Consider the following 25,677-nt stretch of genomic DNA (forward strand, 5'->3'; position numbering starts at 1 on the left):
AATGGTATGGGCCAGCTCTAATTTACACTTAGCCTGCTTAACACTAATGTACTCTGATAGTTATGTTGAAAATAAATGAATAGAAAATAAGTACTGACAAAACACCTGCTTTCCATTTAACATTTGACACCCGATAAAGAGCTAGCTTGATCTTTTTGTGTTCAAGGAGAAACAGAGATGGGGATGTATTTGGGGGGCCTACCGCTCAGATTGAGATTGGCCAATCTGTCAGGAGAAATGCAGGTGAGAAAGTCTTCTCCACCATAGAAGATAAAAGAACTGCAGTTGGTCAGCAGATGCTCCAAATCTTGAGGACTGAGAGATTTGTTTTAGTTATAAACACGCAGGCTGTTTCAGAAGGGTATGTTAAGTTATGCTAAAGGAATAATACATGCACATGTGTCATAGGTCAGCTCTTACCTACAGTGCTGTTCACTTCCTATGACTCCTTCCCAGTGAGCTGTGAACTGTTGTGAGTACATGTCTAGAATCTTTCTCATGGTCTCTGCTGGACTGCTTCCTTATAGTACAGGAGAAGACAATATTTGACATCAATGCAACACAGACTACTACATACGGTATATATATAAATATACGGTATATATATTTAAATTGACATTGTTGTTAAACAGGTTTATCTGTCCCTAATTACTCACATTAATTTTTAACATTTTGTGCTTTTGAGAGGAGCAAACAAATACATAAAAGCAAAAACAGTGTGAAAATAAGAGTTACCTATCTAATGATGCAGAAAAAAACAAGATATTATAGTCCAGACCTCTGAAACAGTGGTTTTCAAAGTGGGGAACTGAATGGATTTAATAAACCTTAGTAAGTAAAAAATAAATAGGCCTACAAATAATATCAAAATGGACATAATGTTTTATTGGTGGAAAATTTAGGGATAAAAGGCTCCAAGATATAGGCAAAATATTACTACACATATTGACATACTGAGATTAATAGTTGAATAATTATGTTCAAAGGGTTTGAGAAATTTATTTTACAGGTCAACAGCAAAATGTTTGAGAATCCCTGTTCTAAAACATTAATAACTGAGTGTGTATTGTTTCTACACTAATATTTTAATTTAAAGAGACAAACATTGTAAACAAACAATTAACAGTATATAAATGGTATATAAAATGGTTCAATAAAAAAAAATCTTAAATTGTTTGTGTAACTGCCATAGTTAGCCAGTGGAAAATATAGCCCAAGAGTTTGGTGCAAGCTGAAGCTAGGGAGGGTGATGGGTAATTGACAGGCTCCACTCAGCTGGCTTTGACATAAATAATTAATCATAGTGAGAGTTCATCCAGCTTTCAGAAGTATAACAACTGCAGCACTGCAGGCATCCACATAAAAGCATTGCAGGTATGCCCATAAATCCAGCTATGTGTTGTGCAAAAGTAGTGTATGATATTTTCAATCAAGGGCAAGAAGAGGTCATAAAACTCAAACAGGAGTCAGGCTACATCCACACAAGGCTAAAATATAGCCTAGACAAGGTCGGGGAAGTGCTAGAGAGATTCAATGTCAAAGCAAAACTACTATATATTTTACTGCAGAGACGAACTCAATTCCACTCTGAGTGCTGTGTTCCAGCTATGACTAAAAGAATAAAGAGTCCCTTAAGGCTTGGACAAACTGTCCAGGTAGTGGGCTGTGATGTGTGGTTTGACAGGAGCATCACATGATAGAAATTCACTGCAGTTCCCCAGTGCCTATTAGGACTGACCATCAGGATTGAGGTAGGATGTGTTTAGAGATTATGGATTGGGGAAAAGGATTCTTGAAAGCTAGTATAAATGCAATTGTGTGGGATTTTGAAGAGCTTTGTGGCAGTTTGTCACATTTTGTGAGAGGAGGACTGTGGATTGTTTTTGTTGTTGAACTTTACCAAAAAAAAAAAAAAAATCCCAAACCAAGCCAATTTCTGAGATGGTCAAATGCAGTGAAGCTATCCGAAGCAGGACGAGGACCAATAATCATACAGGCACAAATAAATCTCAGGAAGAGGAGATTAATTCCCCGTCAGTAGGTGCTCAGCGCAACTCACAGGTCATTGTTGTGTCAAGTAATATTTATACACAGTTCAGCATTCAAATAAAGCACTAGAATCCATCCATCCATCCATCCATCGATCCATCCATCTTCTATACCGCTTATTGGTATAGAAGGGGGCACAAGGCAGGGTACACCCCGGACAGGGCGCCAATCCATCGCAGGGCACAATCACATACACATTCACAAACCCATTCATACACTATGGACACTTTGAACATTCCTGTCAGCCTATCACGCATGTCTTTGGACTGGGGGAGGAAACCGTAGTACCCGGAGGAAACCCCTGCAGCACGGGGAGAACCTGCTAACTCCGAACATACGGGAATCCAACCCCCCAACCCTTGAGGTGTGAGTCAAATGTGCTAAGTACTAGAATATCAATGTCATATTGTGAAAGTTCTAAACACATTAAAAACTGATTAGTTACATCTGTTGTCACTTATGGTGAATTGTCACAGACCAGGTCAGTGAAAATTATTTGAATAGTAGATTATGTTCAGAGGGTCCATAAAATTAATTTTACAATTTAATGGCTGCAGAACATTTTAGAATTCCTGCCCTAAAGCACATAAATAAATAAATATCTCTATCACTCAAGTTTAAGAATGAAGTGTCTGTGTTGTGTTACACCATTTACATAACTTGAAAGCTTTAGAACAATTAGACAAGAAATTCAGACCACTGATGGATTATGTTGATTTATCTGATCAAGTCACAGGCTTTTATATAATTTATTGTAACTCTTCAACTATTGACATCTGATTCCTATTTTCCTAAGCATGGATGAAGGATTTATTTTTTCTAATTTACTAATAGATAACCTTCATGATGTTTATATTTCATGTAAGTTCCTCCTAATGGTTAGAAAACCTGCCCTGAGAGACAAGCGGAGCAGACCTTGGATAAATGATAGAAATAATAGCATATTGTACAACAGCACTGCTTAATTCTAGAATCTGATTGGTCAGTGGTGGATTATTTTCTATTACAACACAGCTCTTAGAGGTTGTCTGACTGCAAGGCAAATCACACATTTATATTAATGCAATAGTTTGAATATGATGTTCCTATGGGAAAATGCATTTAATATTTATGGAAGGAGTCTCTGGTATCAGTGAAGTCACAGGGAGGTCTTTAGGACGGAGGACTTCACGCTTTTTGCTTTCTCTGTAATGTGGCAAGCTACTATTTTGTCCTATTAACTTCAAGAGAAAGAAAAAATGGGGTTCCACAATTTAGAAAAACATGAAACTTTAGAATTAACTTACTGTCATCTCCTCCATCATTGTGTGGACCAACAAGATCTGTGGACAAGTGTTAAAGAAATGCAGGAACAGAAAAAACCCTGATCTTTATGGTCACAAAATAAAGATTTTGGCTGTGCATTTTACAAATATAAATATCTTCCCCGTAAAACGTAGAAATTATAGGCTGTGCAATGGGAGAGGGGAGAAGGGTGTTAGCTGTTGTACCTAACAAATATGACAACAAAGATATTTTTCTCTCCTGACTTATACAATTACAAAACGAGGATACATTTGACCTTGTTTGAATCCACTGAAAGAGTGTGCGCAGGTAGGACCCTGCTCACTGGTGCCTACATGAAAAAAAGAAGACATTAAGCACAATTTGAGCATTTATTAGTGACATCATTTTTAATAAGAATTCAAAAACTTTAGTAAATTCAAAGGATTGGTTAAAGAATAACCTACATTAGGTCGAAAGTCTAGAGTTAAACAAAAATGTGAGAGTGGCAAAGAAAGTGTAAAATATGAAAAGGGCATCTGAAAGGAAGTTGAACCGGTCAAAGAAAAAGAAAGGCAAAATGAGCCATCGGCCCATGCTGACAGGAGAGAAAAATGGCTGGGCACCCAACCACACAGTATCATTAGGCAACTGATTGAGAGAAACTGAGTTAAAAGCAAAGGAAGGGTCAGTTAAATATCTGACGGCTGTGAGGACACATAAAAGTAATATTCCATTAATTTAGCTGACTCACCACTTTGATGGCTTTGCTTTGATTTCCTTTTCCTTTAGCTTCCTTGGCACTTTTTCTCTCCTTTTTGTTGTCACTTTCAACTGTAATCAACAGGACGCAGTCTTAGAACAGGATACGGCCATCTGACTGTGAACTTTAAATGACAGCGCTAACTTTGTCTTAAACCAATAACAATAATAAACTATCACTATTTCTCACACACCAAATGACCTTCAGCATCAGTGACTGGGTAAAGGTTTGCTGAAATGTTCTTTAAGTCTAATGCCAACATAATTTAAAAAGTAAACCACTGAATAAAAAATATACAGACATCAAAAATTTAAACCCAACGGGTTAAGGAAAAGAGGGAACGGGAAGAAAAAGAACACATTATCAACACAATGCGTTTCAATACACACTGTAATGAATCCTTTTTATGCAAAACGTTTCAAATGTCAATTTTTTTATTTTTTTTTAAAGGGAAAAAAAAGAAAAGAAAAAAGTCCAAAGTAAACAAGTTTTAAATTTATTCTTCTACTTATACTCTTCTTAGAGCTGTTGTGCTGGGGACAAAAACATTAAGCAGTATGAGTATGAGTACACACACACACCATCATTGTCATCATCATCATCAATATCAGTGACTGGTTACAAAAGAGAGATTTTTTTCTATGCACATTTCAACTGATACTATTGGATCCTTGAACAAGACCCTTAACCCTAATTTGTGTCCTGTCCACAAGGCACAATAAATAAAAGCATCTGCCAAATAAATAAATAAATAAATGTAAATGCAGTATCAGCCTTATTGTTGTAGAATGAAAGGCTTTGATGTGTTGTGCAAAATAATTTTCCCACTCTGCTAACCTAAAACCAATGGTAATAGGTTAAATAGATTAAAAATTTGTTCATTTCTTTAAGCAAATACATGCCTCTAATATATACTTTCAATGTAATTGAACTACCTGAGTTGTACCTATGTTTATGCAGCTTAACTTAATGTAAGGCATACTCCCCCTCTATGTGTTCAGTTACAAATTCCCACACAGCAGTTCATTTTAAAAATTGCAGTAACTGTTATGATATACTCAGTTATGTCTTGTTCAATTACATTACATTTCATTTACGGCATTTGGCAGACACCCTTATCCTGAAAGATTTACATTTATCTCATTTTATACAAATGAGCAGATGAGGGTTAAGGGCCTCGCTCATGGGCCCAGCAGTGGCAGCCTGGTAGTGCTGGAATTTGAACTCATGACCTACCATGCAGAAGTCAGACGCTTTTAAGCATGTACCAATACAGTATAACCAGTCTTAGAGGCTTTAAAAAATAATAATAATAAAAAATTTAAAATAAATAAATAAATAAATAAATAAAAACCTCTCACACAACTGTGATGGACTGGTATCCCATCAAGTTTACATTCCTGCCTCACACTTACTTAAGAGGAATGAATGAATTAATGCATATGAAAATGTCATTATTTTTTCAAATATGTATCATATAAAGTTAATGAAGTTAACCAATATGATTCCTGTTACTATTGAAATCACACAAGTTCAAAGTGAAATATGGTTGAGAATGACACCAAAAATGATTAACCATAAATAAATATAAATGTTCACATTTAACTGGCACCCTGTCCAGGGTGTACCCCGCCTTGTGCCTGATGCTCCCTGGGATTGGCTCCAGGTTCCCCCGTGACCCTGAAGAAGGAGTAAGCGGTAGAAGATGGATGGATGGATGGATGGATGGATGGATGTTCACATTTAATAATGTGGGCACTTCATGCTCTCTGACCAACATTACTCTCTCTAGTCTAGCACAGAATTTCTGTCCTGCTCTAAATAACCACTACAGATAAATGCCTTATGAATGTATCCATTTAATTATACTATAATGAGCAGGTCTGGTGTAGAGCTGCTCCTCTGAATTGAGGGGAACCAGCTGATGTGGTTGATGCTGCAGATCAACTCATGGCAGACCCACAACCTGCTGGAGAGATTTATGTCACAGTTGGACTGGGAATGTCTAGGAATCCAGCAGGAGGAGGGTCAGAGAAAACTTGGTTCACGTTGTTGGTTCACGTTCTCATCACATGCAGCCCTTACATTATTTGTTCCGAATGCTGAATTTCACACACTGGTCTACATTTACAGTGTCCGAATCCATGTACTAGGAAACCCAATGACCTAAGCGTCATGATGAAATCAAAAGAGAGTCTCGTTTTGACCTGAATATTACACACAATGAGCACTTTATTAGAAATAACTAATAGTTGTTGGTGCCAGATCTTCAGCTGTCCAGTTTTGGTGAACGGGTTGACTGCAGATTCCTGTTCTTGGATGACAGAAGTGGGACATGATATGGTCTTCTACTGCTATAGTTCATGTTTTTCATGGCATATGGTTTTCTATTCACCACTGCTTTAAAGAGTGGTTATTTGAGTTACTGTACCTCTCTCATAAACAAGGGGCTTCTATCTGCAGAACTCCTGCTCACTGGAAGCATTTTTCCCCTCATCATTTTGTGTAAAATCTAAAGACTGTTTTCTTTGAAAATCCCAGAAGATCAGCAGTTTCTGAAATACTCAAACCAGCCATTCTGGCACCAACAACCATGCCATGGCCACGATCAAATTTTCCCCCATTCTGTCTGATGTGAACATTAACTGAACTCTTGAACTGTATGTGCATGGTTTTATGCATTGTGCATGGTTTTATGCATTGCTGCTACCACATGATTAGCTAATTAGATAATTGCATGAGCTGAAAACAGATGTGTGTTCCCTGAGCTTCTTCAGCCTTCAGTCTACAAATCACACCCTGCTCACAGACAGCCTGGAGCTCTGTAGTAGTTATTTTATTTAGTTATGCAGTAGATTATCAGATAGACAGTGGGCCAATGTACCAAATTGGTTCCACTAATCATGCAGTACTTGTGTCTTCATAACAAATAATTTCCATTCCTGTTTGAAATCTCTTCACTCCCATTTACAGACTTCACTCCCATTTATAGAAATACATATAAATGTACTTAAAATTTGAACGAAGGCTGTGCATTAGCAATTAAAAAGGTAAACTAAAAGGGGAAAATTGTGTTGCTTGTTTTTTCCAATGCAAAATGTTTTCATTGGCTGCTTCTTTTTTATGTTTTCAGAAATTCTCAGCCATGTACATCGCAGAGTGTACATGCAAGCCTTTCTTTGCTAAAGCTAATAGCTTTTAAATTGTCAATTTACATGCAAAAGATGCACATGTATTAGAAAAGAATAATGAATTGCATAACATTTATAATATCCCCCTCATCCTACATGAACAGAAGGAAATTTAATGAAATTTAAAAAAGATTATGAGGATAGAAATCCTAGTTACTATTAGAGGATTCCTATTAGCAAAGAATTTGATTTAAGGGCATTTTGAATGAGGTACAGAAGTAGAAAGAGATTAACCAGCTTCAGACAGAAATACCTCAGGTTGCATTCAGACTTTCCTATAATATCTCCTGATTTTTTTTTTTGTATTTTTTTTTTTGCTACCAACAGCCATGACATTTAACGTTTCAGTAAGTTAGCTATAGGTCAGGAAGTTGTCAGCACAATGGCACTACACAAGTAACCACCTGCTGACCTTTTTTTTTTTTTTTCAGACTTCTACAAATATAAGGTTTGGTAAGAGGTATTTAGCAAGAAAAACATTTTGACATATATTCATCCTATTTGATTATGACATCAAAATGTATACATGGGCGACAAATTAAAGGAGAAAAAAAAAACCTAGTGACTCTGTTTTGCTGCAGGAGGCATTTTTCTGGCACGGTTTGGGTCGACATGTACTCTTATAGAGGGAAGCGTCATTACAAATCAATACAAAGTTCTTGTGCCTAATCATCTTTTTCCCATGATGAAACATTTCTATCCTGATGAGAGCTGTCTCTTCCAGGATGTCAATATCCCAGAGGGCATGGGGAGTCACCGAAAGCATGAAAATAACCTTATATCAATTCAGCTGAACACCTCTGGGAGATTTTGGACTAAAATCATCATCAAAACACCAGCTGAGGAATTATCTTGTGGAAGAATGGTGTTCTTCCCTTTAATACAGTTCCAAATATTTGTAGTATTTGTACCAAACCTCAGCATCCTTACAAAGACACTAGATGGTTTTTTTTTTGGCATATTAAGGTTAGCAAAATTTCATTTTCACACTGTTTTATCTGGGGGAAATAGCAAATATGTATTTAGTTTAGTACATTTGTTTCTGCTAGTCTACCAAAGATTTCTAATAATATTTTTTTTTAAAAAGAAGCAAAAATAGAATGTGGTCTTGGAAACAAATAACATACAACACATGCATATACAATACAGCATGTCACACAAAGCCAACTACTACATGACTACATGTGTTTGTGTGTTATCAGCAATTGTGTTGCACCCCCAATGATTATATATAATATGTTTCAGAGAACTCTTTCAGATAAACTCCATTCCAGATATTGTACCCGACATGTCTCCTATCTATCTATCTATCTATCTATCTATCTATCTATATATATATATATATATATATATATATATATATATATATATATATATATATATATATATATATATATATATATATGCACATACTACATTCTCTTTCATCTTTGAAATTAATGCTCTTTGATCATTCTTTCGTCGCACAGAATATAAACAATAATATCCATGCTGTATGTTGTGGAACACATGAAAACCACTCAAAATAAATCATTAATTCATGAATGCATAAAACCCCACTGTTCTACGTAAAAACAAGTCTTTCATTAAGGCTTTGGTTGCCTTGCTCATATCAATTATTTGAATTTATTTCATTACATCCAGTGTGTGAGAATCCGTGCCCCAAACACTGCAGAATTATTTTGAAATGCATGGAAACTTCAAAGTGCAGAAGTTCAGATACACAGAATGCCAACACCATGCAGCTCAGTGTAATGTAGTGCTTTTGGATAGCAACATCCAGCTGTTGTCTTACCTTGCTCATCTCTGTGGAGACGTGTGTGAAGGACCTGCAAGGAGAAATCCCGTGAGATGGAGCTGACTCCACTTCCTTGCAGAACAACAAGTGCTTCTAATGGTAACTCCAGCAACATAGTGTCTGCTAACACCACTACACACTCGCCATGCTCTGCAGGTAACACAAGACATACAGCCTCCCTTGAGTGTGCACAAACACACAAATATAAACAGCAGACAATCTGAATGTCTTTTGGAGAAAAGAAAGACTTTTCACATGGTTTCATAGATTATTTATGTCACTTACCCTCTCTGGTCTCAATAGTAAACTGGCAACATGGCTTGTTTAAAAAAATAAAGTCAACGACAAAAACATAGGACCACTGGACAGAAGTTAGAGTTTACTCTTTCCTTCAAGTTCAAAACACATGTCTCAGTGGTCAGGGGTGAAACCACTACTCCAAAAGTGGTGGGGCAAAATGTTATGCTGTTCATTTGTTTATAAAAACAAACAGACTAAATATTTTTGCTTTTAGTGCCCTAAGGAGCCAGAGTCTGATTATTATACAATAACAGGGCACAGCACACCTTTTAATGAATGTCAGAGTAGTTGGTTTTGAGTAGTTTTGCTCATTTTGCATTTTACACCTCAGGCAGCTAATAAAGGCAAAAAAAATTAGTTCACAAAGTTAGATAGCACTAATTCTAAAATATGTTTTACAAATGTATGATGTGTTCACTGTTTGTTACTAAAGTTACTGTTTCACTAAACATTTTTTTTCAGGCTTACTTACTTTATTTGAAGAATGTCATTTGAGGAATGTTCAAGTAATCGATTCAGAATACAGAACGTGTGCATATGTCACTTAAAATATTTAATTTGGAAGTCTAAGGAAAGTGCAAATGAAATAGTTGAGCGCCTTCAATAAATGTTTATGCAGAACACATTTTTGCAGAAAGATTTCCTGAATTCTTTACTCAAAAATATTTGCAAATAAAGCTCAATTAATCCTTTTAGAGACATGATTACTAAGAGTGAAAGACTTTTGGATGTCTGACCTCAACTTAAACACAGTAGAGTCTAGCTTTCTTGCCTTCAATTTCTGTCTGACTGTGTATGAAGTTCTTTTCTCATTGCAAATATACATGTTGAAATTCTTGCCTGTGCTAATCAACTATAAGTTACACACATAGTAGATAGAGATTAGGTTGAAATATGGATACTTTTTCCATTATGTGACAATTCAGCATTTTAAGTCTGATTTGTCAACAACACCTCGTTTTCTACCCATTTAACATATCACCTTTCCCTGAAATGCCCTTCTGATGCCATTTTACAAATGAAGATTAAAATGCCTTGCACATTAGAAGAGCCTGATACTGCAAACATAGTGTGTGAAGAGGGGATCAGTAGATACCTACAAAAAACATAAATGATTGCTCTGTCCCATGCTGGAATTAGTTAAAACAAGGTACACTAGTCTTTTAAGGTTTGCCACAGTTGGGACTGTGCCAATTGGATTTGTTTTCTGTAAGCATGTGTGCAGTTATGCTGTTTGAGCTAGTGCAGTGATTACCAGGCAAAGCTTTATCTGCAGCCTCTCGCTCTTCTTTATCTTTGGCCCGGGTTGCCTCATCGATGACTATCGATTGAGGGCACTGGCTGAGAGAGAGAGATAAGAAAGAATGGTGGGATTATCAGCAAAAAAGAAAGACTACACATGCAGAAGGAAATGAAAGTGAAAATGGGACTGTGGAAGGAGAGAGAAGGAACTGCTTTAAGGAATGTAAGGATTAGCTCAGGTCAAGCAGCTCTCACTGTAATCTGCTTATGTACACACACACTCAAGAAGCTGGCAAGGGATTGATGCAGAAGGCCCCTGTTACGTTCTTAATCGTATTTCTGTTTGCACTATGTGCCATTCGTGTGTCTATGTTGGTGGTGGGATGAGTGTCTTTTGTCTCCTCCTCCTTCTTTAGGCCCTGTCCACTGCAATGAGTCACGTTCCAGTTTGCCATTGGACGATCACAACTGCTCCTGCCTCATGCTTTGGGATTGGTTGGCTGTACATTTCCAGATTTGTACTTAAGCCTTGTCAGTCTCCATCCCCGGGGCAGATCATTGCCATTGCTTTGTGCCGCTGATATTGCTTTGTGTGTGTTGATTCCTCCTATGTATGACCTTCTGCCTGTTCTTGATTTTGTTTGTGCTCTGCCCCTTTAAGTTTTCAGTGTTTCATTTGTGTGTGTGTGTGTCCATCCATCCATCCACCCTCAACCGCTTATCCGTTATCGGGTTGCAGGGGCAGCAGCTCCAGCAGGGGACCCCAAACTTCCCTTTCCCGAGCCACATTAACCAGCACTGACTAGGGGATCCCGAGGCGTTCCCAGGCCAGTGTGGCGATATAATCTCTCCACCTGGTCCTGGGTCTTCCCCGAGGTCTCCTCCCAGCTGGACATGCCTGGAACACCTCCCTAGGGAGACACCCAGGGGGCATCCCTACCAGGTGTCTAAACCACCTCAACTGGCTCCTTTCAACGCAAAGGAGCAGCGGCTCTACTCTGAGTTCCTCTCGGATAACCGAGCTTCTCACCCGATCTCTAAGGGAGAGGCCAGCCACCCTCCTGAGAAAACCCATTTCGGCCGCTTGTACCCGCGATCTAGTTCTTTCGGTCACTACCCAACCTTCATGACCATAGGTGAGGGTAAGAACCAAGTTTGCCCGGTAGATAGAGAGCTTTGCCTTCCGGCTCAGCTCCCTTTTCATCACAACGGTGTGGTAAAGCGATTGCAATACTGCTCCCACCGCTCCAATTCTCCGGCCAATCTCCCGCCCGCATGTCCCCTCACTCGTGAACAAGACCCTGAGGTAATTGAACTCCTTCACTTGGGGTAAGTCCTCATTCCCCACCCGAAGTAGGCACTCCATCGGTTTCCTACTGAGAACCATGGCCTCAGATTTAGAGGTGCTAATCCTCATCCCAGCCGCTTCACACTCAGCTGCAAACCAATCCAGTGAGTGCTGGAGGTCACGGACCGATGACGCCATCAGGACCACATCATCTGCAAAAAGTAGCGATGAGATCATCAGGTCACCAAACTGCAACCCCTCCCCACCATGACTACGCCTCCATATCCTGTCCGTGAATATCACAAACAGGATTGGTGACAAAGCGCAGCCCTGGCGGAGACCAACCCCCACCTGGAACAAGTCCGACTTTTTGCCGAGCATCCAGACACAGCTCTCGCTTTGGGAGTACAGCGATTGGATAGCCCTAAGAAGGGAACCCCTCACCCCATTCTCCCTCAGCACCTCCCACATTAAACTCCTGGGGACCCGGTCATATGCCTTCTCCAAATCCACAAACCACATGTAGACCGGATGGGCATACTCCCAGGCCCCCTCCAAGATCCTTGCGAGAGTAAAGAGCTGGTCTGCTGTTCCACGACCAGGATGGAATCCGCATTGTTCCTCTTCAATCTGAGGTTCGACTATTTCCCGAACCCTCCTTTCCAGCACCCTGGAGTAGACTTTACCAGGGAGGCTGAGAAGTGGGATACCCCTATAGTTGGCACAGACTCTCTGGTCCCCCTTTTTGAACAGGGGAACCACCACCCCAGTCTGCCACTCCTCGGGCACTGTCCCCGACTTCCACGCAATGTTAAAGAGGCGTGTCATCCGAGACATCCCCTCCACACCCAGAGCTTTCAGCATTTCTGGATGGATCTCATCAATCCCCGAGGCTTTGCCACTGTGTAGTTGTTTGACTACCTCAGTGACCTCCACCAGGGAAATTGACGATGATCCCCCATCATCCTCCACCTCTGCCTCTACCATAGAGGGCGTGTTAGTCGGATTCAGGAGTTCCTCAAAGTGTTCCTTCCACCGTGCAATTACTTCCTCAGTTGAGATCAACAGCGTCCCATCCTTACTGTACACAGCTTGGATGGTTCCCCATTTCCCCCTCCTGAGGTGGCGGATGGTTTTCCAGAAATACCTTGGTGCTGACCGAAAGTCCACCTCCATGTCCTCTCCGAACTTCTCCCACACCCACTATGTGTGTGTATATATATATGTGTGTATATATATGTGTGTGTGTATATATATATATATATATATATATATATATATATATATATATATATATATATATATATATATATATATATATATATATACATATAGTATCTCACAAAAGTGAGTACCCTTACATTTTTGTAAATATTTGATTATATCTTTTAATGTGACAACACTGAAGAAATTACACTTTGCTACAATGTAAAGTAGTGAGTGTACAGCTTGTATAACAGTGTAAATTTGCTGTCCCCTCAAAATAATTCAACACACAGCCATTAATGTCTAAACCACTGGCAACAAAACTGAGTACACGCTCTTTGCTTTTACCCATCATGAGATGTTTCTTGTGTGACACCTTGGTAACACAAAAAAACTTTTTACAGACCATCAATTTACTAACCCAGTTGATATTAATTTGCACAGATAGGAGGTATAATTACTTGCAGATTTCAGCTGGTTTCATTGGAAATATATTTATTGAAAAAAATGTTAACACTTATTTCCCCCACTGTATATATACATATATATTCTTGTAAATCACAAACACTAATAGTCACGACTTGTAAATAGTTAATCGTAGTTAGTAGGAAGTTGGCATCATTTAAGTTAATTAATTTTCTCTTGGTTTTGGGTTAGCCAGGGAGTGAGGGAAGGCAGTGTATTTTTTGTTTTCTTTCTTTTTAGGTTAATTAGTTCCTTCATGTATAGCTAGAGGGGGAATTTTTGTCCATTATTTTCGTCTGTTTGGCTTCTGAAGTTTAAACCACTGGAAAAAAAAAAGGAGAGAGAATAGACACAAAGCAAATACAGTCCTGGTCTCGCCAACCCATCATTTCATTGTTTGTTGCGGCCCGACCTAGACAGGGTCGTAACACCCCTCATTCAATGGTTGCCTTAAATATGAATATGAGTTCAAACAGAGAAAAAGTCAAATCCAAGCCCACTTACATTCATCATCTAGGAGTTCATAATTCTAGTCCCAAGGGATCACTGCCATGGACATATTGAAGTTGTCCCTACTGCTGACACTCTTGACCAAACTGAGCAGCTAATTAGGAAGTCCTTTTTATGAGCTGGATCAGGTGTATCAGCAATAAGGAAAACTAATCTGTGCAGGGCAGTGGGGGTCTGGGATTGGTGTTTAGAACCCCTGTCATACAGTTGTGGCTTCCAGATCAACCCCAAATGATCTATACACAAATTTTGGGAAACATTGTTTCTCACAGCAGTAGATATATACAGTTACACCCTAGCAAGTGACAGCATGGGAAATAAAGGAACTATTTATTCCCCAGGTAAGTTTACAACATGGAGCCATGATTCCTTTTACAGCTGCAAATGGCATGGCAACAAGTGACATTCAAATTGAGATTTTTTTTGGTGTGCAAATTTCTTATGAAATTTGTCTCACCCATAATGAAGAACCAATAAAGGCACTTTTTTTATTACCAATCTAAAAATATATTTTTAACTAAGGTAATACAGTGTTGCATATACATCATAAAGTAGTCTAGCCTAACAGAACAAGCAATAACAATAGCAGTTGCTACACTCCCACAAGAGACATACAAGGGCTCTTGCCACTTGTCAGTGTGAACATAGGGTCAGAGAAAAGAAAGACAGAGAGAGTGTGTGTGTGTGTGTGTGTGTGTGTGTGTGTGTGTGTGTGTGTGTGTGTGTGTGTGTGTGTGTGTGTGTGTGCATACCTGAAACATGAGAAGTCAAACTGAGAGAGGACAGGATGCAGATAGTCCTCCATTCCTTTAACTATAGCTTGGAAATGCTCCCTTAACTCTCGGTCTGTGTTGTGTTTCTGTACAGAAAAAAGAGTGAATATAGGGCAGGGATAAATAAAGATGGAGAGTGCAATAAAGAAAAAACCAAGACTGTGAACAGAGAGATAATGGTTATGATAGAAATAACATCTGATGATTAGACTCATCATTCATAATAACAGCACTGATGATTCATGCAATTTTTGGTGCCATGTCCTTACATGCCATGGTGCCATGGCCTTACGCACTAATATGCTGGATATAATAATCCATGGCTAGAAGATTAACATGAATATGTTCTCATTTCATTTTCACATCACTGCTCTGTTATGGAGTGCTCCATATTCATCATCTCTCTTTATATATAAAAATTATTTTATACCACAGTGCTGATGAATTCTCAAATCTGATTGGTCAGAAGCTGTTGATTAATTTTCTATAACAGCAGCTCTGAGAGTAGTAGGGAACGTTGCACTTTCTCAGTAACATGGCAAGTTGCACTGCTTGTCTTAGTAATTTTAAGAGAAAGAAAAAAATAGAGACTAGTGAGGGGCATTCCACGACAGTAACCATAAATGTTTAAAAAGCATGATGTGACATCCATGCATAAATAAATAAAAATCACTGTAATCATTGCTGTGGTATAAGAGGAATAAAACATTTCAGGTTGTGTTCCTATTGGAAAATAATCAACTCTGGCATGGTATTTTTAACTCCATCTCATATGGGCCTGCATCACATCATGCTCTCATTTATTTCTATTATTATATGTTATACTTTAAAGCAATTAAAAATACTAATGTCCAAAATCTTCTTCTTGAATATACTCAATGTCTAAAACTTTACAAGCAACAATGGCACTTATTTTTTAAAGAAACATCTTATTTTGTCTTGTTTAAAGTAAGCTACTCCACTGAGGGACAGTGCTTCTGTGTGTGTGTGTGTGTACCAGCTGTGTGTAATCCTTAGTCTGTGCAGCATTTCTGAGCCAACAGGACTCTTTGATCATGGTTTGTGCAGCGAGCTGTCGGAAGGCTTGGGCTTGATCTCGGAGTTGGAGCAGGACAGAAGGCTGCACCTGGGCTTTGGCCACTCTGGAACACACTATCCCACCTGCAGCAGCACAAAAACTTTTCCCTTAAGGGGCAATAATAAGTCCCACTGAGCATTAGTTAGTTTAAAACACTGAGACTGAATCAGGACACTCTTCTCATCCTGGATATTCAGCTCTCATACAGTATTCTCAGTAGAACCTTGACCTGTGGCTTAGCAACACTGCAGTACATTTACATTTACAAGCCATTTACAACCTCACAGATACTGATATATACTGTAAATATGAATGAGCAGGGCATGTTAGAAAAGATGATGGATGAAGGAAAGGAGAAGACATTATTACCTGCTGTCTGCATACTCTTAACTTTCTGATTTTCAGAGGACTTTGCCTTTTCATAAAAAGCCCCATAGAGCACTGAACTGCAGGAGGAAAAAAAACCTCAGTGAATTACTGGGCTGCAAAATGTTTAAATATCAGGTGTACACTGATTCATATGTACTCATTATAAAGCAGTGGTTCTCAAGAGGGGGGATCGGAAGGGGGGCACAAATTGTTTTCAAGAAAAAAAAAAAACACAGACAGGACATCATTTGGGTACTTGGTGTATTTTATTGCTTTTCAAATAGAATGTGCGTAAATGAAAAACTCTGCGTTCTCTCTCCCTCTGTATTTTCTTTTTGTAAGGAGAGAGGCGGAGTTTAGCTGCCTTTTATCTAGCTGTCAGTGCAGACCAATGTTGCCAACTTAGCAACTTTTCAGACACCTTTAGTGGCTTTTTTTTTTTGCATAAAAAAGTGTCTAACGACAAATCTAGCGCCTTTTTGGACAAACCTTAGCAACTTTCCAAATGTCGCCAGTACTGTCCTGCAAGCGTGAGGTCTTGCTTTCCCACTGCATTCACACCTCTCTCTGCATCTGCTCTGTTCAGTGAGTGGCTGAGAGCCGGAGCAGCACATTCTGTTGATCGCACAGCAGCTGACACAGACGTGAATGTAAAAAGAAGCAAGCTCAGGTGTCCCACTCATTGATTTAACAATGTCATGGATAATGAGACGCGCCCTTCATCCCAGTTTATATAATTCGTATGCAAATGTTTTTAGAACGCAAGACGAATGGAATGCAACATGTTTTCCTGTCTGTTATATAGTTTTATAAATGTCATAAATGTCATATAGAAATCATAAAAGTTATGAAAAGTAATTTTAAAAAAGTATGAAACACAAAAGCAAAAAAACTCCTATCTATCTATCAAAATAGATTATAGATTAGGTCATATATAGATAGATTTTTTTATAGAATAGATCATCATTATACCTGGTCACCCTCAATATGGGGGGGGGGGGGGGGGGGGGGGGTTAGTTACAAAAGGTTAAGAACCTGTGTGTTAAAGCATCAGAATTAGTAAAGCACAATGGATTCTGCTATGAAACTTTGTATGCACATGTACATTTATGAAGGTATAGTCTGAGCTGTCAGCAACCTTCATAATCTCAGCATTACTAACACCACCCTCTATCAGTGAAGCCCTGAAACTGCAGGAAATGTGCTGCATGTAGACTGAAACAGCAAACCAGGCATCTCTTTCATCACAGCATGAGCAATATGAGTGCATGTATGTCTGTCTCCAGTTTCTTGGTGAAATGTGCCCACTGCTAAAAACCTCAAAATAAAAAGGACTTGATTGTGGACAGTGATGCTATGATGCATTTTTAAGGCCTCTCCAAAACCGCAATGGCACCGATCAACTAAATATATATGATTTTATTTTTCACCAGTCTGCACCTTTTGTGAACATTACAGTCAGCGATTAATGTCAATTATGTCAAGTGAAGCACCTGATAATCAAGTTACTTGTAATTACACTTGTCCACCACTAGGTTTTTGCTGCATATGCATGGTCAGGAGTGATTCTAACTACACCTGCATTCTCATGCACAAGAATAATTAGATAAAGCAAATTCTGTAAATGAAAATGTTTGTTTGCATAATCAACGCACAAAACTATGGCTGCGTCCAAATCACGTACTACCCTACTACACAGTAGGCGAAAAGCAGTACACCAGAAGGGTAGTATGTCCGAGTTCTCAGTAGGTGAGAAACAGTAGGCGAGAAATACCCAGATAGCGTACTGCTTCCAGCGTGATTTTGCAGTATGCAACCGATGGACACTACACGAGTCAAACAATCCCATAATGCAACGGGACTGGTGCGGAGGAGCTCAGGAAAAAAAATTGCGGAAGACAGCTTGTCGGCTCTTTTAAGTATTAAACCTCAGTTAAACAGGACATGTTTAACAATACCCGAATAAATTGTTAACTTGTTGAAGATTTCAACAAGAAAACAGTTGTCGCAGCATTTGAAACCTTTATGTGATCTCCATCATGCCTTAGCCGGCCAAACTAATGGCAACGAATTTACCTCAGCCTGTTAACACTAACTGCATTAAATTACTAATTCAGTTAACTTTCCTGATGTGCATTTTGCAGTTAGTGCAGTTGCTTTAATCTGGTGGTCCCTTTTAAGATTTATTTTTTTGATGACATTGAAGGTCACATGTCAATGCCAACATGGCGGATGTAGTATGCCCAGGATTGTATTCATAATACACGCACATACTGATTAGTACGGACTGTTTTAACGGCCGTGCAGTAGGTACTGCATCAAATTCACTATGTACTGTCACAGTGCTCAATTTCGGACACAGGTCATGTGTCTGCACGATTAAAAAATAAGACCACAAGGTCTGGAAAAAATAAACCTTCCACTCGAGTAGGCCTACTATATTTACCAAACGTCTTCTTCTCTAACTGTTAGTATAGCAGTCTACTATGTTTACTGATAACACACAGTTTGATCTTACCCGTCTTTAGTATGCTGCAACAGCAGGATTTTGAGATTGGGTGGCAATTCTCCCAGGAAGCTCAAGTGGTTGGGGTTTACAATCAGGTGCTGGTAGGCCTAAGATGGTCAAAACGTAGAAACAGTGTAAGCAGCTCTAATGGGATGAAAGGGATTGTGAAAACAACTCCTTTGTGCCTGGTGCCATTTGCACTGGCCAAATTGTGAATCAGTGTGTACTACCCCGGCTTCAACTGCACAGAGGTGTTAGAATACAGAATGATTTTTTTTTTAGTCTGAGGATTAAGAAGAGCAGCACCTTGGACAGTGTGTGGAGTGAGTCGTCAATGGCTGAAAGCAGGCTGTTGTGGTTGGCTTGAGAGAACTTCAGGCTTTTCTGTAGACCCAGAAGAGCAGCTACCTGAGACTGACTGCTGTCCCAACAAGCAGCACTGAGCACTCTGTACATCTCAGTACAGCACACGCAGCTCTGAACTCAGTGGATAGGCAGGACAGGCATCAACAAGTAAAATGAAAAAGTTCATTTACTTTAACATTAACATGCATACAGTGTAACCCTTCCCTTATACCCAAAACAACGTATGTATAATGAAAAATGAGCCCAGAAATATAAAGGACTAAAAATAGATGCAGACTGTGAAATGAAATGGTTCTCTGGCAAAACCATAATTAACTAAATAATTTAATCTCTTTGCATTGTGTGATGTGTGTGGCTCCTTTTATTCAACAGTAGAACACTCTTACCTGTAACAGGGCGAGGTACTGGCCTAAGGCAGCTGGGTCATTCTGGCTGTGAGACTCCAGCAGCTCCTCGCAGACATATGAGAGCAGCTCAGGCAGGTTTTGCTGCAGCCCAAGACTCAAAGCCTCAGTTAAAGTTTCATTGGCCTGCTCAAGCATCTGCTGCATTGTCTTCCTTTTGTTCTGTAAATCAACACAACTCATGAGACTGCTCATTCCTGAATAGAGGGTGTATGTGTGTGTGTGTGTGTGTGATTATATTCTTACAACGACACTAGCTACTAAAAAGTGTCAGAGACATCTAGTCATATCTAGATAGGAATTATGTACATAAAAATAAAGGTGTACATTGTAAATGCATGCAAGACACATTTAAACCAGATTTAAATCAGAATGTTCAAACTATGTCTTAAGGTCTGATATGCATTTTAGTCAGATGTCATAAAAGTGTAAATATATCCATCTTTTAAGCCACATCTGAACCACAAAACAATGTGTGTGAACAAGAGAATCTGGAGCTGGATTTCTAGCTTCATGCTGACAGCAGACTATGTAAGCAACAATGGCCTGTATTTTTTTCCACAAACAAAAAATCTCTTATTTTGTCATGCTGAAAGCATAGCTACTCATGTAATGTGGTGATGCTACAACAAGTGCTTTGTTTTATTCTTGTGTAATTAGGAACAGCTTCTGTTTGCCCTGATTAGTTAGTTATAGGCCCTAGGCTCGATTCCGAGCCACGGCAACTTGATGGATGAACGATCTGTAGGAAGATCGATCATGTGCCAGTTGGATAAGTTGGGCCAAGGTCTTCTCCGTTGTTGTCTTGATGTTGTCGAGCCATCTGGTTGCTGGTCTTCCTCTTCTTCTTGCTCCTTCGATGCGTCCCATCATACTGTCCTTCTCCAGTGAGTGATCTGTTCGTACAATGTGTCCAAAGTAGGCAAGTCGTAGTTTGGTGATCCTTGCTTCGAGAGACATGTCTGGTTTGATTTGCTCCAATATAGATTTAATTGTCCATCTGGCTGTCCTAGGTATCGACAGGATTCGTCTCCAGCACCATATTTCGAAGGCGTCGATTCTTTTCTGTTCTTGTTTCTTGACTGTCCAGCTCTCACTGCCATATGTTACAATGGAGAAGATGAGACTTTGAACGAGTCGTGTCTTTGTGGGCAAAGAAATGTCTTTCGATTTGAAAATTCTGTCCAATGATTTCATCATTGATTTTCCCATGGCCATTTTTCGTTTCACTTCTTCGAGAGTCGTTGCCTTCGTGTTGATCATTGATCCAAGTAGGCTGAAGTCGTTGATAACCTCAATTTCGTCTCCATCCAGGTCAAGGGTTTGTCGATCGTAATTTTCATTGGTCATCACCTTGGTCTTCTTGAAGTTCAACAACAGTCCCATTTCCTGGCTCTCTCTTTTAACTGTCTGCAGTAGGTTCTTCATTCCTTCTTCAGTGCCCGCTGTCAAGTATTTGAAGTATTTATCAAGTATGCCCTGATAAGTCCCAGAAAATACAAGCTTTTCATATTTATATTCTGTGCAGTGGTTAGTTTGCAAATGGTGAAACAAGTTAGTTGTCAAGCTTTCTTTAACGGCAACTGATTTACTATATAGTTTGTGGATTGCCGTCTTTTGAGCAACATCCATTTTTTCAAAGCCAAACTACCTCCATGCAAGTGAGGATGACCCACATCTAGCAATTAAATCTAACGACGAAGATTGCAAGGCTGGTGGTGTCAGTATTTTCTCTCCTGGCACTGTTTGTTCACTCATTCACTACACTCTAATAGGCTACATCACGCAGTGAAAGTGTGCACTCTCAACGTGTACGCACAGTACACTATCCTTCGTCTTGCAGTGAATGCGTAGACACTTATGGCATTTTTTTGCAAAGTGAGTGACATACTTCATAATGTCAGCTCGCACATCATTAAAATAACAATTATTATATCTATGATCTATGTATCATGGATGATACATTTCACACACCCCTAGTTCACAAACCTCCCCTTTCCCATTTCTGTGCTCACCAGCAGCTAAACACAGTGTCATGAAACTCTACACAAAGAAAGCGAACACAGTCCTGACTAATCATATAAAATAAATTTGTTTGTTTATACTGATTGAAAATGTTTAATAAGTTGAATGCCAGTGTACTGCGAGGAAGGGATAAATACACAGTAGATTTAGACTTGTTAAATCAGGTGGAATGCTAAAAACTGCAGTGAGGTAGCCCTACAAAACTGGAGTCTGACACACCTGCCTCATATCCTCTGGTATATATTGTAGTTACCATTTGGAGGGTATACCTTGATTGGCTTGTTCCGCATAGAGGTGGGGTAGAGTGGATCTCTTTGCAGTGATAACAGCCTCAAGCACTTTCCCAGCATGCCAAGCGTCTGCATTCTGGTTTCAACACAGTCCTTCATGAGAGACTGGACAACAGTCAGCTGGGTAAAGGTCAGCTGACCCACAGACTGACCCATGGTTAGCCATTCCTGCAGAAGGAACAGAAATTAATCAATAAATCTCAGATCTGAGGCACTGCATACTGAATCTTCTGCTGTACTGTCTTGTGCTTATTTCTGAACATCTGAATCGTTTATTAAAGAATGAGAAGAGAATTTTATTCAAACTTAGCAGACATTGGTAGGTTAATGGATGTGAAAAACTTGAAAAAGAACAGTTTTTGTTTGGCATATACAGCCATTATTTAATTAAGTGAAAACAGAAAAACATTTTACTGTGATGTTTATGGACAATATACAGTCATGGGAAAAAGAAAGTACACTCTCCTTCAATTCTATGTTTTTATATATCCGGGCCTAAATAATAATTGTGTGGTCCTCACTAACTTCTATAAACAAAAAATAACCTCAGGTTAAAACATAACAGATTTCAATATGAAAAAATTATTATAATAATAATAAACCAACTTTCAGAAACTTTTGGTCATTGTCCTGTTGCATGACCAAATTTCGGCCTAGCTTCAGCTGCTGGACAGACAGCCTCACATTTTTCTCAAGAATATTCTGGTATAAAGTGGAGTTCATCATTGTCTCAATTACTGCAAGTTTGCCAGGTCCTATGGCTGCAAAACAAGTCTGAATCATAACCCCGGCACCAGCATGCTTGAAAGCTAGTATGAGGTCTTTGTGATGACATGGCTATGTTTGGTTTTCACCAAACATGGCACTGTACATGATCACCAAACATTACCTTGGTGTCATGCATAGTTAGGCTCACATACACTCACTGAGCACTTTATTAGGAACACCTGTATACCTACACATTAATGCAATTATTTTAGTCAGCCAATTGTGTGGCAGCAGTGCAATGCACAAAATCATGTAGATTCAGGCCAGCAGCTTCAGGTTATGTCCACATCAACCATAAGAAAAAAAATGTAATCTCTGTGATTTTGGCGGTGGCATAATTGTTGGTGCCAGATGGGCTGGTTTGAATATTTCTAAAACTGCTGATCTCCTGGGATTTTCAGACTGGTTAAAGCTGACAGAAAAGCTACAGTAACTCAGATAACCTCTGTGATGTGATTGTGGATTCTGGTGAGGAGAAAGGTATCTCAGAATGCACAACACAGCAGAAGACCATGGCAGGTTCCACTTTTGTCAGCCAAGAAAAGAGAGCTGAGGCTGCTGTATGCACAAGCTCACCGAAACATTTAACATTTATGCAAGGGGTCTCTAGTGTCAGCACTTTATAACAGTCAGTGGTAAAGCTGTTCCTTTTTGTTTCCTGCCACATGAAAGTATAAGGAATCTTTTTGCATGTTGCAGGTTCTCAATAAGCTGTCTTTTTCTGTTATTTACTTCGAGAGAAAGTAAGGGAACATCTGTTCATAGCTGTGATAAAATGTTATATAACATTAAATATTATATATGTTTTCAAACACACAATGCCCTATCATGTTGTATTCCTTGCTTGTTAAATATTAATGTAATTATTGATTAAAATTCTTGCATTTCTACTCTAACTATGTAGGAGTAATGTGGTGGCACTTTGAGTCTGAGATGTGTTCTCTCACCCTCTGTAGAGCATTAAGGTCTGAGCTGCTCCTCATATAGTCATCCACAGCTCGCTCAGTGGAACTCATCCTGCTCTGGATTGTTGCTTGGGCCTTCTCCTCCTCACACTGCATCTCCATCATGAACAAACCAAGGTCAGACAGAGCTAACCTAAAACGCACAGACACACGCATGGCAGGCAGCCTACACCACCCACCCTGGACACAGACACACACACACACACACACACACACACACACACTATGTAAATAACATACTTACTATATGCCATCCTTTAAAATAAAAATAAAAATAAATACAGAAGGTCAAGAAGGATGTGTCCTTCCGCTATCTAAGAGATGGATAAATATGATGAAATCCCTGAAGGACCCTGGGGCTACAGCAATATTGGAAGTAATAAATGATTCAACAGATTGAGAAGATGAGAGAAAATGGGTCAGTGAAGAAATTAATGTAATCGTTTGAGAATCTAAAATTTTGTATCAAAGGAAAATCGGATAGCAGCCTCTCTCTCTGTGGTCCACTGCAAATTGTTTAACAGTCATTCCCTAACCATTCATTCTACACAATGCTCAGAAGCAGAATGCAAACACAGTGACCCAAGGCATATTTTGATCAGTGATACAGTAAAGGTCAGGTGTGGAGCTCTCTGACATCTTAGCAATATTAGTGATATTTAACTCATCTAACAGTGGCAGCAAATATTTCAACTGGACCATGCATGCTGTGTTTGCTGGGGAACCAGCACCATCTGCTGCAAGGGAGTTATGTTATCGATACTTTAACTTCACTTTCAACACTGTCAGATTTGTAGTGCATGACCAAATTGAAACTCCTGTATTTTCTGATCCTTCCAATAGCTCATCATACCTGTCTGATTGCTACCAATTTGTTTATTTAAATGATGAACTTTTTAACATATCGGCATTAAAGTATGGTGTGCCGCAATGATCGGTGTTAGGCCCCTTGCTTTTTTCTTTATACATGCTGCCCCTTGGAAATATTGTTAGAAAACACTGGATTAATTAATGCAGATGATACGCAGTTATATATTTCTATAAGACCAGATGAAATTTCCAAATTTTCCACGTTAACAGAATGTGTTAAGGACATTAAAGACTGGATGACCGGTAATTTTCTTTTACTAAATTCTGAATAAACAGAGATATTGCTAACTGGACAAAATACCTGTACACAAAAACTCTTAGAATACACAATGTGCATTTAGAAGGATGTACGGTTACTTCACCCACTACAGTTAAAGACCTGGGTGTTATATTCGACAGCAACCTGTCATTTGAAAATCATATTTCCTAGGTCACAAAAAACCCTTTTTCCACCTTAGAAATATTGCCAAGCTAAGTAACATCTTATCTGTTTCTGATGCAAAAAAAGTAGTTCATGCATTCATGAACTCAAGACTAGATTATTGCAATGCACTGCTAGGTGGTTGTCCTGCATCCTCAGTAAATAAGCTACAGTTAGTCCAAAATGCAGCTGCTAGAGCTCTTACCAGATCACGAAAGTATGAACACATTACCACAATTTTATCATCTCTACACTGGTTACCTGTTAAGTTCCGTATCTATTACAAAATACTGCTACTCGTCTATAAAGCCATAAACGGCCAAGCTCCTTTATATTTAACCAATCTTCTATTGCGTTACAATCCTTCACGCTCTTTAAGGTCGCAAAACTCTGGACTCTTGATAATACTGAGGATATCAAAGTCTACCAAAGGAGGTAAAGTTTTTTCACATTTAGCTCCTAAACTCTGCAATAGCCTTCCTGATAATATTCATGGTTCAGACACACTCTCTCAGTTTAAATCTAGATTAAAAACACATTTCTTTAACCTAGCATTCACATAACGCATCTCATAATGGTGTACACCAGTCATCTCTGATAAAACGATAACAACTGCTCATGGTTATTCTCTGCCTGAAATTCAATGAACAGCAGACTTCCTAATCCTTCTCAATTTGTTTCCTGTTCTTAGGGCATCCCAAGGTAATCTACAAAGGCTTTGGACGATACTACACATGTTGCTCTTGAGATAGCAGTGGGCCTGA

At 39.0% G+C, this 25,677-nt stretch overlaps 1 protein-coding gene across 2 annotated transcripts in view; it reads right to left on the reverse strand.

The window, feature by feature from the left end:
• The window catches only part of LOC108262816 (cilia- and flagella-associated protein 46), a 74,062-nt gene that overhangs the window by 4,641 nt on the left and 43,744 nt on the right, over window positions 1-25,677 (reverse strand). For both annotated transcript variants that reach the window (XM_017463162.3, XM_047154072.2), the window contains 15 exons: window positions 23,605-23,802; window positions 21,869-22,057; window positions 19,557-19,736; window positions 19,111-19,281; window positions 18,814-18,911; window positions 16,296-16,372; window positions 15,846-16,009; window positions 14,828-14,934; window positions 10,620-10,705; window positions 9,062-9,214; window positions 4,067-4,146; window positions 3,604-3,664; window positions 3,336-3,371; window positions 421-520; window positions 203-315 (listed from right to left, as the gene is read on the reverse strand). In XM_017463162.3, coding sequence (XP_017318651.1) covers window positions 203-315; window positions 421-520; window positions 3,336-3,371; window positions 3,604-3,664; window positions 4,067-4,146; window positions 9,062-9,214; window positions 10,620-10,705; window positions 14,828-14,934; window positions 15,846-16,009; window positions 16,296-16,372; window positions 18,814-18,911; window positions 19,111-19,281; window positions 19,557-19,736; window positions 21,869-22,057; window positions 23,605-23,802 — 1,813 coding nt within the window. The remainder of the gene's footprint in view (window positions 1-202; window positions 316-420; window positions 521-3,335; window positions 3,372-3,603; window positions 3,665-4,066; window positions 4,147-9,061; window positions 9,215-10,619; window positions 10,706-14,827; window positions 14,935-15,845; window positions 16,010-16,295; window positions 16,373-18,813; window positions 18,912-19,110; window positions 19,282-19,556; window positions 19,737-21,868; window positions 22,058-23,604; window positions 23,803-25,677) is intronic.

This window comes from Ictalurus punctatus, chromosome 3 (assembly GCF_001660625.3).
Source record: "Ictalurus punctatus breed USDA103 chromosome 3, Coco_2.0, whole genome shotgun sequence".
NCBI classification, from domain to species: domain Eukaryota; kingdom Metazoa; phylum Chordata; class Actinopteri; order Siluriformes; family Ictaluridae; genus Ictalurus; species Ictalurus punctatus.